Raw genomic sequence first — 18,124 nt, 5'->3', positions numbered from 1 at the left:
TTTTTTTATTTTTTGTTTCTGAAATTTTTAAATGACAAAGGGCCAGAATTTTATAATCAGAAAACAAAACAAAAACAAAAACAAGATCCTACTGTTTTAATTTTCCTGGAGAATGTTATGAGAGACCTGAACAATTGTTACTTAACATGATAAACTGGTTTAAAGTCAGAAATAAATGATTCATACCATTTCATACTATGTTTTATTAACAATTATGTTTCCTAATTATCCCGTAGTGTGATATTTTTTTTTTTTCCGTAGTGTGATATTTTATCGTAACTTTTGTCCAGTGTTTGCTTGTTTACTATTTCTATGGGGCCTTAGAAGCTAAGCAACAGAGTGATCCTAGCCCCATTGACATTTTTCTCTGTCATAGCCACTCTGGAATGCCACTGTGTTAAAGTAATCAACCATTTTTAAAAGACAAATCAAATTCAAACTGACTTAAGAGAGTGGAGTTTTTTGTGTCATTAAGTTCTTTTTTTCTGTTGTAATTTATTTACAAAATCCTTCATGATCAGTGCTTAGGATTTTGTTCACAAATCTTCTATAGTTTAAGTAATTATTTTAAATACAGTGGTTATGATTGCGTATGCAAGACCCCAACTGAAAATAAAGGTCAGTATTGGGATTCTAAAATAGAGATTTTCTAAGGTTCCCATGCACCATAAAATTCTTTTGATATGACCAAGGTATTAAAAATACGACTGAATAGACAGTTGCAATTGTATTTCTACCTGCAGATTATTTGGTAGTCTTATCAGCCACAGTGGAAGGAGCCTGATTTTAAAAATGCAATGAGAGGGATCCCTGGGTGGCACAGCGGTTTAGCGCCTGCCTTTGGCCCAGGGTGCGATCCTGGAGACCCGGGATCGAATCCCATGTCAGGCTCCCGGTGCATGGAGCCTGCTTCTCCCTCTGCCTGTGTCTCTGCCTCTCTCTCTCTCTCTGTGACTATCATAAATAAATAAAAATTTAAAAAAAAATTATCCTATAAAAAAAATGCAATGAGAAACTTAACCAAAATATATAAAAATAACTCTTGGTTAAATGAAGAAACATAATGATCTTTAATGGAGGAATGACACTGTTAATTCATGTTGGAAATAAGTTAATTCCTTTTAAAATAATTTGAAAGAATGTAATTCAAAACAAAGTTCCTAGTATTTCTTAGTTGCTTTTTTTGTTTTTGTCAAATTCAGTTAGAATTCTTGGGATGAAATGTGCTTGGCGAAACTAGACAACACAATATTGAAAAAGGAATTATGAGATGGAATTTATAATCTTTAGTAATAAAGCATATTATAAAGCTGTAATAATTAAAAGAGCATCATAGTACTAGTAAAAGAATAACGAATGATGGTACTAAATAGGAAACTCAAGAATATACTTAAGTATGCATAAATATGTAGTTTCTAATAATGGTGGCATTTTATATCAGTAGGGAGAGAATGGATCACTGAGTAAAGGGTGAGGAAACATTGCTCATGTATTTGGAGAAGTAAAAATGAAAATGTGGCTAAATGATTATTTTCTTTGATTTGCAAAGACTTAAAAGGAAACTATTTTTATTTTATTTTTTAAAGATTTTATTTTTAAATAATCTCTACGCCTGATATGGGGTCAAATCTACAACTCCGATATCAGGAATTGTATGTTCCATGGATTGAGCCAGCCAGGCACCCCAACAGAACTGTTTTTAGATTTAACTACATTAAAATGTAAATGCTTTATATGTAGTATTGCCAAATCAGAAAAATATTTGCAACATTTATGACCAAGTATTCATTCACTCAGTTAAAAAACATATTTTGAATCTCCGCTATAAGCATGAGGAAGGGAAACAATAACCATTTGTAAATAAAATGAATTAAGATGATTACAAGCTATGAAAATTATAAAAAATTATTTCTTAGTACCTATACTATTGACATTTCTTTGTAGGACTACTTGGAGGATTCTGGAATGTTTATATCATAGTTAAGGTAGTCAAAGGCAGTGTCTCTAGAGGTAACATTGAACAGAGACTTGAGTAAAATACCAGAGGAAGCCATGTGCAATTCAGGGAGAACATTCTAGAAGAATATGCAGACTCTATTAGTTTCCTGTTATGACTGTGACAAAGTACCACAAACTTAGTGGTTTTCTTCTTTCAGCATCAAGAGGCTGCCAGCCTTCCTTGGGCTTTGTCCACATCATTCCAATCTCTTGTTTTCATCATCGCACTGCCTTTGCTCAGTCTGATCTCCTGCTTCCCCTTATAAGGACCCTATGATTACATTGGGCCACCTGGTTAATGCATGATAACAGCCCCATCTCAGGATCCTTGATTTAATCACATCTTCAAAGTCCCTTTTGCCATATAAAGTGGTATTCACAGATTCTGGGAATTAGGATGTGGGCCTCACTGGGGATCAATTATTTATCCTACCACAGACCCTGATATACTGTATTTTTAGTTGCTACCACAACAGATAACCAGAAGTTTAGTAGCTCTAAACAACATAAATTCAATGTTCCATGTTTCTGTAGGTCAGAAGGACAACACAGGGGCACCTGGGTGGCTCATTCAATTAAGGGTCCAATTTCAGCTCAGGTCATGACCTCGAGGTAGTGGGATCAAGCCCTGCATTGGGCTCCAAGCTCAGCACAGAGCCTGCTTGAGATTCTCTCTCCCTCTCCCTCTCCCTCTTCCTTCCCTCTTCCCCTCTCCTGCCACCTGCTTGCGGGCTCTGTAACTAAACTAACTAACTAAATACTTTTTTAAAAAGTCCACCATAGTAGTCTCACCTAGCTAAAATCAGTATGTCAGCAGGACTGTATTCCTTTCTGGAAGCTCTGCAGAAAAAACCCTTTCCTTGTCTTTTTCCAGCTTCTAGAAACCACTCACATCTTGGTTCATGGTCTCCTCCTTTCAGAGCCAGCAGTTTTGAATCTTTCTGTGCTTCTCTTCAAATTCCATGTCCTTCTAACTGTTACTAAGGACTTATGTGAATAGATTGGGCTCACTCAGATAATCCACAACAATCTCTTCATCTCAAGGTCTGTATCCTTAACACATCTGCAAAGCCCCTTTTTCACAGAGGAAGCAACCTATTCACCAGTTATAGAACTTGTGAGGGAGCCACGATTACTTTTGGAGGAAGCTGCCTGTTACATATGGGAATAATTGACTTATTCAAGTATATAAAGAAAGCAGTTGGCTAGCGATAGCAAGGGTAGGGGGAATGGTGAGAGATGCAATTAGAGAGAGTCATGGGCCAGATTATAAAAAGCGTTTTCATCCACTGAAGTATTTAAAGAAAAAATGGGTTGTAATAAAATGAGGAAACAGTTCGATGCTCTTCTAAAGAAATTTCTGGGATGATAAGTTATGTATCTTTGCGGTCTGATATAGCAACTACTAGCCTCATCTCTGTATTGAGTGCTAAAATGTGACTTTTGTTATTGAGGAGCTCAGTTTTTAATTTTAGTTCATTTAAACTTAAATAGCCCGTGTGTGGCTGTTGTGCGCAAGATTGCGAATCCGAGAAACCACCAAGGAGCCTACACCGATGCAAACACACGAGGGTTTATTTACAAGCTCGAGCTTGGGTCCAAGTATACTCCATGCAGCAGAGCAGAGGCTTGGACCCTGAAGTGGGTTACAGCTGGGTTTTTTATGGGCTGGTCTAGGGGATCTTCAGAAGGAATGGAGGAATTTTTTCCATTCCAATATGAGGGAAAGGGTTGGAGGAGTTTCTTAAGATCTGATACGAGATTCTCTGCTGAGGGCATTCTGAGCTTTATTGTCTTTCTGATATGGGATTCCCTGCCTAGGACATTCTGCAGTTTTTCCTGTAAAGTTCAGCTCTTATTCCTAGGGACCTAAGATGGCTGTACTTGTGCTAATGCTAAACTTGAGGTGGAATGGCCTTAATTTTTCTTGGCCTCCACATGGCTAGTAACTTTTGGAAGCAGGACAGATAGGACATTTATTTTTTGAGAAATTTTTGCTGTGACTGAAGCAGAAAAATGAATACTAGCTAGAATTAGATATGACATTAAGGAGATTGTGTTTTATTTTGCTTTTGTTTTTAGACTGGAATATTGAAGCATATTTGTATTAATTATGTATTGTGGGGTAACAAGTTACCAAAATCTTGGCAGCTTGAAACCCTGCACATTTATTTTCTGGCTTTCCATGGGTCAGAAATCCAGGCATGGCTTTGCTAGGACTCCTGTGAAAGCTGTTTTGGCTAGAGCTGCAGTCTTATCTCAAGGTGAAAGATCTGTTTTTAAGGTCATGGGGTTGCTGGCACAGTTCAGTTCCTTGTAGCCTGTTGTACTGAGGGCCTCAGTTTCCTGCTGGCTGTTAATTTTATGTGTTAAGTTGGATGGGCTAAAAGTGCCTAGGTACGTACGTGGTCAAACATTATTCTGGATATTTCTGTGAGGAAGTTTTTGGATGAAATTAATATTAAAATCAGTGGATTTTGCATAAAGCAGAATACCCTCCAAATAAGGGAGGACCTCAGTCAGTCAGTTGAAAGCCTGAACAGCACAAGACTGTTCTCCCCAGAACAAGAGGGAAGTCTGCCAAGAGATTTCATTGATTCTTCCTAGATTCCCAGCCTGCTGGTCCACTCAGCGGATTTTGGATTTGCCAACCTTCATGATCACGTCTGCCAATTCCTTACAATAAGTCTCTTTCTATATGTATAAACATCTTACTGTTTCAGTGTCTTTAGAGAACCCATCTAATACACTGGCTGTTGGTCAGAGGCCTCCTGTGGTTTTAAAATGATTATTTGTCAGAGATCACTCTTGGTTCTTTGCTGCATGGGCTTCTCCAATGTGGCTACTAGTGTCATAAAAGCCAGCAAGGAGAGAATCTGTTAGCAAGATGGATATTATCATCTTACATAACTTAATCACTGAAATGGTATGTGTCACCTTTGCTGTATTCTGTTGATTAGAAACAAGTCACAGGCCTCCCTGCACTCAAGGGAAGGGGATTACACAGGGTATGCGTCCCAACAGGTTGAGATAATCGGGGGCAGTCTTAGAGGAAATGCTATGTAGTATTTAAGCAGTCCTTTTCCTGCCTATAACCTTCCAATGGCTTTTTGTTATAATTGGAATAAATCTTCAGCTTCTTACTGTAGCCTACAAAGTCCTGTGTGATTTAGTCTCCTGCTTTTTCCATCTCATCTCCTGTGTTCTCCCCCTAAGTTTTTTTCTTTTTAAAGATTTACTTATTTGTTTATTTATGATAGATCCAGAGAGAGAGAGAGAGAGGCAGAGACACAGGAGGAGGGATAAGCAGGCTCCATGCCAGGAGCCTGACATGGGACTCGATCCCGGGACTCCAGGATGGCTCCCTGGACCAAAGGCAGGTGCTAAACTGCTGAGCCACCCAGGGAATCCTCCCCCTAAGTTTTTGCAAGATCTTTTCCCCTCCCCTATCCAAAGATATGCTGCCCTCTAATCACAATCTTACCTATTTTTTTTCTTCATTGATTCTACAACTGTGTGAAACTATAATCATTGTGTACCATCAACTCTTTCCATGAAAAGTTCCAAGAGAGCACACACATTGTTTTCCTTTCTCACAGCAGTGTCCCCAATGCCTAGTACAGAGTACATACAAAAAAAGTCTGATAAATGAATGAATGAATGTATTCTGTGTTTCACCATGTAAGAATGGTGATACCAACTTTTGAGTCTCCAAAAACTTAATTTCTAATAGTCTACTGTTGACCAGAAGTCTTACCAATAATGTAAACCATTGATTAACACTGTTTATACAGTATTTATATACTGTATTCTTAACAATAACATAAGCTAGAGGAAAGAAAATGTTACTAAGAAAATCATAAGGAAGAAAAAAATACCTTTATAGGACTGTACTGTAAAAAATCTGCATGTAAGTAGACCTGTGCAGCTCAAACTTGTATTGCTCAGGGGTCACCTGTACAATACAAATAATAAGCTCTACTGTAGATTATGGAGTTTAAGTACTAGTAGCTAAACAATATTTATCTCATTTGTTGTAGCAAATGTAGCATATCCATGCAGATGTTAATATTAGGGGCACCTGCGGGGGGTGGGGTGTGTATGGGAACTGTCCCCATTCTATTCTGTAAAACCAAAAGTTGCTGTAAAAGATTAAGTTAATTTAAGAAAATAAAAAAAATGGGGATACTATTGTGTAATATGTAGCCCCTATCCCTTTGCAGCTTTTAGCATACTACAGAAATAAAAGTAAATACTGTAATGTTATGATAGCTATCCATGCTCACTCACTATACCATCCAAGTATAACTGAATGAATGGTGAATGTCTCAGTGGAAAATGCAGGGAAGGGTTAGTTTAGTGTGTATGTATGTATGTATTTATTTATTTATTTGAGAGAGAGAGAGAGAGAGAGAGGCAGAGAGAGGCAGAGACACAGGCAGAGGGAGAAGCAGGCTCCATGCCAGGAGCCTGACCCGGGACTCGATCCTGGGACTCCAGGATTGCGCCCTGGACCAAAGGCAGGCGCCAAACTGCTGAGCCACCCAGGGATCCCCAGGGTTAGTTTAGTATTGAAGAGGATGGACAGTGAATTCTATTTTGGTATTTAAAGTTTGAGACTTGTGTAGGTCATCTTGCTGGCACCATTCCAAAAATGAGTTAAATGTGTATATAAGTCGAGAGTTCAAGAGAGGCCTCACTTACAGATATACGTTGGGCAGTTTTCAGTTTATCTGTAATAGTGGAACTTGTTATTGTGGATAACTCTATAACTATAGAGGAAAAAAGAAAAGTAGGTCAAGAGACCATACCAAGAAATATTACCATTTAGCATCTAAGTGGAGGACAGAGAAGCATACTGCACAGATATGATTAGATAAGTATTATCAGATTTAGAAGAATATTGGGGAATCCAAGGCAATATTTATCAGCACCTAATACCAAAACTAAAGTAACAGGCAAATAATAGGCAACTCCTGTCCTCTATCTGCTCTCCCCAATCCAGTTACTATAAACAACCTTCCAGTTGATTCTAAATCCATGTATAATATAATTTGTCATCATTAACTTTAACTCCTAATTAAGCTAAGATAAATCTAGATTTTACTGTATTTCTCATAAACCAGAAAACTCATCATCTATTTTAAAATAGTAGTGGAGTGACCATTTACAGTCATTCAATGTAAAAGTAACTTCTGAGACTCCCTTACCAACTAGGCTTTTGGGTGTTTTGTTGTGAAGGATTCTCTGACTTCCACCAATGATTTTTGCAATTATGAAGATCAAAATAAGAATTCTTAGATGATACTTAATATGTTAAAACATATAACTTAGCCTTAAAGTCCTAATAATTTTGTAGCACTGTAATTTGAGATCAGTGTATTTTTTACTTTTAGATTATTGTGTTTTGACTTTAAGAACCTACAGGATCTAAAATATACAGAGCCTTGTTTGATCATACAATCATCTGGAGATATTTAAACATTTTTTAGTGAGCTGTAAGAAATTTGTGCAAGAAAATAGTTGGAAAGGTGAGATTAGTAGTCTCACAGTATATATAGCTCTCTTATCTTTTTTAGAAGGACTTATCAGTATTCTTTTCTAAGTTCTAGATAGCTTAGACTGGTTATCAACCTAGACATATCACTGCTTTAGGAGGTACATTTGTAATGTTATTCATTTAAATATGAAATAAAAATTTCAACAGGACACTAAACCAAGGAGTTCATGATACAAATCTTAGTAAAAATATATTTGATACAAAATATGAGCAGGTGATAATTAACGTAAGTAGGCCTAAATAATATGGCTTAGTCTGTTTTTTTATTATAAAACTTAACTGATTTCCTATATTTCTGAATTCTGTAAGTGTGTTTTATAATAGCTATGCATATGCAACTATGTATTTGTCTAAAATAGACAACATTCTGTATTACAAACTATAATGGGCAGGCTTTACTTTTTTAGTGTATACATATCTAGATAAAGTTTTGTCTGATAGGAATAAATTAAAAACATACACTGAGAAAAATGAGTTCCTATCTGACCATCATTTGCCTAGTAATAACATCAAGGTATCTTTATTCCTCCTTTTCCTTTAGCTTTACATTTTGGTTCCCAGGACAGTAGCAAAGATTTATTCTGCAAGCTTATTTTGACTACTCTGATAATATATCAAAACTCAAATTATTTAAATGATGTGTTTTAAGCAGAATATCAACTCATACTGTGATAACTCTCCTTCCCCCAGAAACAGAAGGACCACAAACAATCTCCCAGGAACTGATTAGTAGTTGTTATTCATGGTGTTTATTTTGTGTACTTTACTAGTACTATATATTCTCTTTCATTTCGTCACTCTAAAGAACCTGAAAACTGAGTATATAACTTCATAACATTCTTTTAAAAAATCTATGTAGGTTTTATTAAACATATAGATTATCACAGTATTGTGCTATTATGTAGTAGTTTTTAACAAACACTTTTTGTTTCAATTATATTATTCAATAAAATAAAACTTTGTTTTATTCTTAAACTACTTAAAATATTTCTTAATTTGTGTCTACAGCATCACTATCCCATTTTTTTTAAAGTAGGCTCTGCACCCAATGTAGCGCTTGAACTCACAATCCTGAGGTCAAGACCTGAGCTGAGTTCAGAAGTTGGACACTTAACTGACTGAGCCACCCAGGTGCCTCATTGTCCCACGTTTTTATTTGCCTACCCCATTATAGTCATATTCCTTTATTAATAAAGACCATTCCAATAAAAAAATTGAAGTCCTTATTGAGTGCTTAATATATGTCTAGGGCTGTGCAAGACACGGTGGAGGCAGTGGAAGAAATATAAGATAGGGCCTCTGATCCTAAAGAGCTAGAAAAGATGACAGGGGGAAAAATTGTGAGACAAACTCTGAAGTGTTAAGAATAGAGAGGTCAGCGTAGGCAAAAGTAGTTATGGAGAACTTGACCTGGGCTTTGAAGTGGTAGGTAAGGAGGTATGGCATTTAACCTTGGATTTAAGAATTGACAGATATCCAGACAGATATCTGGAATAAACAATGCACTGGCTAAAGAAAATGGATAAGTTTTCTGAAATTGAGAATTTTTAATGCAGATCGGATTTTTAAGATGTTATTACTTGCTTGTTTTGCTATCTAAAATTATGACTTAGAACCGACTAGTACACCCTACTGTACTAGATTATCAACATTTAAAAAATTGATTGTTTTCAACTTTTTTACACAGAAAAATAAAGATGTGGCCTAAAAGTCTTAGATTATAGACTGAATGGAGTGCTTAGTATAGGTCTATGTACCAATTCTCCACGAGATCTTGAGAACTGACTAGAAAAAGAAACGGTTTTGACCATGCCCATAAGGAGAGACATACTTTCGGGATGCCTTTTATTTGTGGTTTCTGATTCTGGTTTACCATTTGAAATCCTTATTTTATATTGTAGATTATTTTGAAATTATAGGATTAATAATTAAAGAAAAGCTATGCTAATAGCATTCTGTATCAAACAAAAGCTGGAGTAGAGGTTTTTTAAGCCAACCCAGCCATACAATGTAGCTTTTGTGCAAATTTGCTTGCTTTAAAAATAATACTTCTTAACGTTTCCACTTTTTATAAGTGGGCTAGTATAAAGATCAGCTGGATATAGGAGCACCTGAGTGGCTCAGTTGGTTAAATGTCAGGCTCTTGATTTTGGCTTAGATCATGATCTAAGAGTCATGAGATTGAGCCCCACCATCAGGCTCTGCCCTGGGGTGTGGAGCCTGCTTAAGATTCTCTCTCTCTCCTTCTGCCCTTCCCTACTACTAAATCATCTCCCCAACTCTTGGTTCTCATGCTTGTTCTCTCTCTTTAAGAAAAAAAAAAAATTGAGGCACCTCAGTGGCTCAGTCTGTTGACTGTCTGGCTCTTGATTCAGCTTAGGTCATGATCTCAGGGTCCTGGCTTTAAGTGCCCCCACAACCACCAGCATTGGGCTCCATACTCAGCATGGAGTCATGGAGTCTGCTTGTCCCTCTCCCTCTGCTCCTCCCCCTGCTCGTGCGCTCGCTCGCTCTCTATCTTTCTCTCTCTCAAATAAATAAAATCTTTAAAAAATTTAGCTTGATATAGAGTTAAAGTGCAGAAATACTTTTTGCTTCTTATTTAATTATATCTGATAGAAGGCCCTGATTAAAGCTCAGTGCATATGTCCCCTTACATCTTCAATGATACAGAAAGACTGGAAAAGCAGCAGTGAAAGTAGAAGGGAGCTTTGTGCCTTGGCTCTAAACGGTGTGTATTACAGGAAGTATGGTCCAGCAGAATTACTCTTCATTTATTCCAAAATTTTTCTAAGAAGTGAGTTGAATATTTCAAGTAAATTTCTTTTCTTGGATTGAATTTCTAGATGCTTCTTGTATATTTTCATTGTTTAGAATAACATGTTCACACCCATTAAAGGACCAAAATGTAGTGAATTTAATTCGAAAATAGAAACAGAAAATAGTTGTGTATTCCTAAGAAGAAATAACATTTTAAGTTTATTCTACAGTGCATAAGCAAGAAAAGATTTAAGAATTTTCTTTTAGAATTTGAATATATGTTTGAATGATATTTTGAAAGAAATTGTTTATTAGTGATTTAGAATTGGTCCCTTCTTTGTTTGCCATGTAAGATAGAAGAGTAGGCAGCTGGATTTATTCTTATCTGTGCATTTGTATTTTACCATTACTTTATTCAGGATCAAAATGTGGCATAATGTGGCCATTATCCATTTGGCATTGTTAAAACTTTCATATAATGAAATACTTGTTCCTTTCTAAAAATGTCTTGGTCAAAGCTGCCTGACCCTTGTGATAATGAGAATATACAGAATCATTTTGGGGGTTTATGTTTTACTGATAGAGTTACCTATTATATAACAATAAGCTTAATTTTTCTTCTTTATATCAACTCAAGAAAATTATGTTCTTTGTATTCTATTAGTGATCTTTGCCTTTTGTGTGTGTGTATATGCGTGTTTGTTTACATTAAGAGAAACTTCAGAAGGTGAATGTTTAAATTCTTTTTTCCTCAAATGTACTTTCAATTAGCATAGTACGATTTTGACTGTATTCCTTCAGTACTGTAGGTAAATACTCTGAATCTCTGTTTACTTAATTAATAAGTGGATATAGTAGTTTCATTTTGGTGATGATTAGATGAGTTGTATGTGTTTTATGCTCTAGTTAAATTTCAACTGCAAGGCATGATAACTCTATAATCATCATTTTTAAAATTGTATTTAGTTATAATAATTGTAATAGTAAGGATAATTATAATTAAGATTAAGTCACTATATTTTATTATCTCTATTTATCAATGAGTTGAGTAGAACCTATGTCCCCTTCTAAATTCCCTGACTATAATGAAACTGTATTATACTATTTTATTTTAAAGTGCCTTCTAGTAGAGGATATGTTTTTGCAAATCTTAGGTTTATGAAGTACACAAACTTGACATTAGATGTTATTATTTGTAATTTATTGGGTTTTGATACAGAAGTAATTACTGAGTGGTACCACCAGGTTTATCAGTTTCCAAAATCCTGCATTACTCTTAACTATTGCCAAAATTTTGCTCTTTATTCAGAAATAGATTATCACTTATTCTATCACCACTATTAACAGAAAGTACAGTTAAAAATCTTCATGTATAATTCCTTTTCTTACTCTGAGTAGTGACCTAAATTAAGTTGTAGTGAACAAATGATAGTGTGCTTATATGGTGTGTTTAGTTTTCTTCTCTGCTAGGAGGTGGGAGAGTGACTTACCACTTACACAAATTATTCTTGGGTTCTATGTTGATTTACATGATAAACTTTCAGTAAGAAGGTAGAAAGTTATCCAGTTTTTTTTCACTTTATTTATATCTGATAAATGCATTGTATTTATATCTTGTACTTTTCCCCCCCTCAGAAGAAATTATGTATGTTTAAAACTGGACCACTCGATTTTGATATTCTCCCAAAACTAATAATGTTTTCCTTTTGTTCTAGTTCAGACTTGGTTCCTTCAATCTAGAGAAAGTTGCAAATCCAGGTGAGGTCATTAGAAAACTTATTTGTGATTGCCTGGACACCATCACAGAAAACCAAGCCAAAAATGAGCACCTGCAGAAGGAAAATGAAAGGCTTCTGAGAGATTGGAATGATGTTCAAGGGCGGTATGTGCTAATGTTCTTATACTATACAAACATTAAGCTCTCCTTATATTGCTATAGATTTACTTATTTTGTAAGTTTATAATATATGTGTACTAGCACATATTTAACATAAAATCTTTACCTAATATGATTAAATTAAAATATTGACCATTATTGTACATTATTGGAGTCTGTTAAAACTTTTAAGCTATTAGTATTTGGTAGCACCAGCAAACTAATGAACAATAAAAAATAATCAATGAGAATCAAAATGAGAATGAGAATAAAAAACCACTAATATTAGTAAAAATTTAGGAAGTTGATATTTATAAGATTTAATTTATCTCAAGTTATAGGACAAACAATGAATAAAAAAGAGACATGAAATGTAAATATGCCAGTTGATTACCTATATGGAATTTTTATGTAAATGGTAACCATTTCAGGTGCTGTGTGCTTTGGCTCCTGATATAGACTTAGTTTGCTCACTGAATAAATAAATGCTACCAGCATTTTAAAAAGATGATATAATTATGATTACTAGATAAGGCATTTAGAAACCTTTCTTTTGCCTCTTATTTTTAAAATGATGAAGAAAAGTAAAAATAATAAAATGATGAAGAAAGTCATTTCACTTCTTATTATGCATTTTTTCAACTGTATCATGATCTGGGCCAGTATTTTATATTATTCTGTTATGGAAAAGATGTTTGAAGAAAATAAATGTTGTGACATTTATATGTCTTCAGAGACATAAAACATCATATGCATGTGTTTGTATGTATATGCATGGCAACATCTGAAAGAGTTAAATCGAATGTATATAATAATATTATTATATTCAGTATTTCCAATAGATTCAAACCAGTAGCTCTAGAACATAATAACAATTTTTCCAATTTAGGGGTTTTTTTTAGGACAATCCTTCAGATTGTTTTATATGGACATTGGTAAGTAAGTGTCAGAGTATATGAAAAATGTGAAGGGTTTATCATTCTCAATGTATATCTGTGAAAAGGGCTTTGACTAGAAGAAATTAGGTTTCTATATATCCAATTATTTTATTAATGTAAGACATGTAAACTTAACACCTAAAACTTGACTATTAGCTCTCAGTTATTAGATTAAGAAAGTATCTTGTTCTCTTTTATCTTTGAATTAATATTTATCTCCAATTATATAAAAATGAGACCAAATCACAACTGTGTAAATAAATATTAGGAAACCATATGGAGAAATGAGTTAATTTTTCTCTTCCTCTTTCTCCTTAAAATCATGTTAGTGTGAATCAATATCAGATATCTGTGCTAGAAAGCATGGTATTGGGTTTTTATCTGTTGTTTGGATATGCTTTTTTTATATACGAAATAAGTCAAATTAAAGCAGGCATACTGTGGTCGTGATAAGCCATTATATTTAAAACTCAAAATACCCTCAGAATGATGGGAAATTTGATCCACAAATTGCCCACAAAAATGCAGACTGGGTACTTGGTACTTGAACAAATTGCTTTAAAATGTCTGCCAGAGGTTGAAAGAGGTGTTATCTCATCAGTATTCAGCACCACTGCCATAGACTGGAAAGCAGCAGGGAACAAAGATGAAATGGTGGAGACAAATGCACCCCGTGCTGTAAGACAGTGACAGAGGGGTGTGTATAATAGATAGTGCTCAGTAGCTTGATTTGAACTGTCCAGAAATTGCTTTTACATTATTGCAGCAAAACGTTTCCTGTTTAATCAAAAGCACAACCATATCTCTCATCACTAGTCTTATTATGCTCCAGCTATTCTTTTTTGTAAATACAGGGTCACGTATTTTCTTCAGGGTTTGAAGATCTGTGCCATTGCGGTAGCCTCCAAAACAGGAAAATGAGCCTGCTCCAGAGAAATCTATGCTCTTGATTGTATTCCAGATGTTAGATTAGTAGCTTTATCTCTTTTCCAAATTTCCCAAATGGTTTTCTTTCCTATCAGAGGAGAAGGTGGCCATTTTAAGGAGCTGTAATATTTCTTGGTCATGGCCAAGCAGTACTTATATGTTCCTTTTCTAGAGCTTTAGTAGAGTAGAAAATGAGCCAAGGGTTATATCTCCACCTTCTATATGGCACTAGTACTATTCAAGAGTTTTTGGAGAAATTAGAAACAGGATATGAACATACTGAGTTAGGTAACTAAATTAGAGTGGTGACCATCATGTTAGAACTGGCCACAGTTCAGTTTTCTGGACAGCCTTTGATACTCTTATATCAGTGTACACCTATGCTCCCCAGTCATTTCTTCTCCATCATTGTTTCAGACTGTGTATGCATTTGGGGGGGTGGTGGAGGGAAGCAGCACAAAATAGATGATGAGAATTCCCTTAGAAACTGTGGTAGCTAGGTCCTAAATAAATTTAATACACAATGTGACATTATATGAACACAAAGCAGTCATATACACATGTGCTTGCACTATGGTAATGTTAATGATATGTTAAGAGGAGAAATGTGAGTTACCAAAAAAAGGAATAGTATGCCAGTTTTTGCAAAATGTATCTTCAGATAGAAATATCTAGAGGAAAAAAAATGTTAATAGTATATATCTGAAATTGTGGGTTAAATTTCTTTTTTGACTTTGGGGGATATTTTTGTATGTATTTTGTTATTTAAATATGTATAATTATAATCAGAACCAACGCTAAAGCTATTTTCATATAGGATGACAGTAAAGAATAAATGAAGTTTGAATAAGGAATGAGGATTTACAATATGAGTAAAAAATGAGCCTTAGTAACTAAATGCAGACTTTTAACATATTTGCTGTTATTTTTTATTAACTAGTAATTGTGGTCTTAGCTCTATTTTGAACAAGTGACATTACTGGATCATTTTAATTTTGTATAGTTTAGGTAAAGCAGGAAACATTAGAAATATTGTATGTGAATCCGTAAGTTATTAGCTATATTTATTTTTATTTATTTATTTTTAGCTATATCTATTTTACTTGTTTTTCCTATTTAATTTCAAATACAACTCTCAAGTTCCATATTACTAAACACGTCTTTTTTTCTTTGCATTCAGACATCAAGTTAGAAACTCTCCAGCTTTATTCTGAGTTATAGTTATTAAACCTATAATTGGAGGCAATTCTCGGCAGATTGAAATGGGTTGACACTCATGGAATCAATAGAATAGAAGAGACCTTGAAAGCTCTTTTACTTCATCTCTCTGCCTTCAAGCTAGGATCACATTATATCCAGATGAATTCAGTCTGATTTTTAAAGACCTCAGGAGATAACTTCAACTCCCCTTGGTAGCCCATTACAGTGTTTAAGAACAGTCACAGTCAGAAAATTCTTCCTTCCATCTCTTGGTAATCGGAGTCCTTCATGGTATAGTTGAAGGCCATTTCCTCTTGTTCTCTCGTCAGAGAGGATGAGGAACAGCTGTTTACCATCTTCTTCAGTACTTAAAGGCTTATTAAATCTCATTACCACCGCTTTCTTTTCCAGTTCTTTTTAGCATTCTTTGTCCTCTGAACTCTATTCACATTTTCTTTTGCTGTGTACATCCCTGACCTGGATATAAATTTGGCTAGAGTTGATTGTAAATATGAGGATTACTGCACTATTTCTAAGCACCACATGTTCACATTTACATATCTGCTGTTTTATTTTGGGTTATCTTTTAATCTGTTTTATTTTGGATTATATTTTTGCATGAAATTGCCTTGTTTCTGCTCTTATTTTTGTTATTTTTTAATGTTATTCTTAGAATCTTTATTTTCCTGTATAGAAATATTTTATTTTGAATATTCAGTATTTTCCTTATTTAGTCTTTATCCTTTTGATTTTTTTAATTACTATTCTTTTGTCATAGATTTTAGATATGTCAGTCCTAGAGTACTAATTAACCTTAATATTATTGTTCTGTTGTCCTAGTCACTATTGAAAGGATGAAACATGATTAGCCCTTTCCTGTTCAATGTTATTTGTGTTTTCATCAGGCTTGAGTTTTGCCTTGGAGAGGATTCTTGGACTAGTTGTGGTCTAATCTAGTTGTATGTGAGTTCTCCTTTAATATCACTGACTTAGCAGTGAATCCCATATCTTTCCTTCACTAAATGGCCTCATCTTCTAATACCTGTCTAGTTCTTTCAGTGAAAAGTTGACAGAAGGCAAGTAATGTGGAAGGTCTAGTAACATCATAATGCTGTAAGAGAGGACTGGCATTAAAAATGAGATGGGAAGGATGCTATGTACTTCTTAGTTACTAAATGTTTAAGAGAAGAATAGTGTTCTCCAAATTGTTGATAAGTTCATAATTGAGAATAAATTTTGTACTCTTCACAATAATACTCTGTGCCAGCCAACCCCCGCTCCCTAGCTTTGTCTATAAAGTGTTATCCAGTTTGATAATTGGAAGTTTGGTTGAAAGAAAATCTTAAAGGTTTGCTAAAACCAAGCACGGTTAAGTCATAGGTTGACAGTTATTCTGTTGTTTGTTCTTCTATCACAGACATGTTACCTTCGACAGTGTAGCTGTGATTAACTGTATTCTTTTTTTTTTTTGATTAACTATATTCTTTAGACAAATTATATAATATTGTATTTTGATATTTTCATTTTTGTCCATGTGTTGTATCAAATGTTAATTTTAATAAAGGTTTTGAAATGTGCTTGTTAGTTAAGTGCACATAATCTTTCAATTAATAATTATTGAAGTTATTTAATGGAAATTAAAATACATTTAAATCAGGTAAGTAACTAATTGGTTACTGTTCCTAAAATTTTATATAATATCCAAAATTTTTGTTGTACATTTTTATAATTGGTTTTTTACTTTGCCTTTGAATAAAGCATCTTATAGTATACTCATGTATATTCTATTCAGCTTTTAAAATTTTTGTTACTATGTTACATTAGAAAATAGTACAAGAAGATGAGATACAATGTTTATATAACATTTCACATCTGATATAAAAATGCAGTGAGTGATATGTCCCTGCCTAAAATAAGCCATTGATATTGGCAGCCCCTCTTCAACTTTGGCTCTGCTTTATTTCCTCATACTTTTTGGTGTACTTCTTTCTCAAAGACATTTTCTTGATGAAAGGAGTACTGTTATATTAATATTTACCACAGTTTTTTTTTTTCAGAAGCTGAAGGAGATGAAAAATTTTGCTCTTACAATGGTAAATAGCTGTCAAAGGAATGAAAAATATATTCAGAATCACTGATTCTCCATTACCTTATAAGATGTCCATATTAACACAATTAATTTTTCTAATAGCTACTCCACACCTGTCAAATGCCAAACGCTGTCTTAGGCAGTAAAGATAAAGCAGTCAATAAAACACATCTGCTCTCCGCATTTATAGAGTTCACAGCCTGGCAGTGATTCTACTATAAGGGTATTGTAATTGCTCCCAGAAAATATACTGTTTTTTGTTCCTTTTCATTCCATAAGAGGCCCTAATTCTTTGTATCTCTAGATAGAAAGGTTGTTGAAAGCACAGGGACATATATATCAAAGGTATCAAATTTTGACATTTTTGTTTATAATTTTTCAGTGAAAAATTATATATTTAAACATATCTACATAAATACATATATAATGAAAATACTAGAATACCTGTGTAGAACAACAGAAGTATAAAAAGACTACGTTTAAAAGAATACATGAAATAATTTATCTTTGAATTGTTAAAATACAGATTTATTTATGGTTTGTGTGTGTGTGTGTGTGTGTGTGTATATATATATGTATATATATATATATATGTATATATATATATATATATATCTTTTTGGGCATTATTTTCCAATATTGATCCTTACCTCACTACGTAAATTACTAACATTGATAAACAATAAATTCTAATTGTTTAATTATCTGTGTAAAACTTTAAATCAATGGAAACCTGTAAAAGTGACTTTTAATTATATTTTCCTTGAAAAGTTTTC

General features: G+C 34.1%; 1 protein-coding gene across 18 annotated transcripts in view; it reads left to right on the top strand.

Annotated features, from left to right (window-relative positions):
• XRCC4 (X-ray repair cross complementing 4) overlaps positions 1-18,124 on the top strand; it is a 252,062-nt gene that overhangs the window by 84,369 nt on the left and 149,569 nt on the right. For all 18 annotated transcript variants that reach the window (XR_007409743.1, XR_007409745.1, XR_007409742.1 and 15 more), the window contains one exon: positions 12,034-12,200. Coding sequence is in view for 14 of the 18 variants with exons in the window: in XM_049108299.1 (XP_048964256.1) it covers positions 12,034-12,200 (167 nt within the window). In the remaining 4 variants the exon portion in view is untranslated. The remainder of the gene's footprint in view (positions 1-12,033; positions 12,201-18,124) is intronic.

Source organism: Canis lupus, chromosome 3 (genome assembly GCF_003254725.2).
Source record: "Canis lupus dingo isolate Sandy chromosome 3, ASM325472v2, whole genome shotgun sequence".
NCBI lineage: Eukaryota > Metazoa > Chordata > Mammalia > Carnivora > Canidae > Canis > Canis lupus.
Note: the sequence above shows the minus strand (reverse complement) of the source record. Positions and strands in the feature narration are given on the sequence as shown.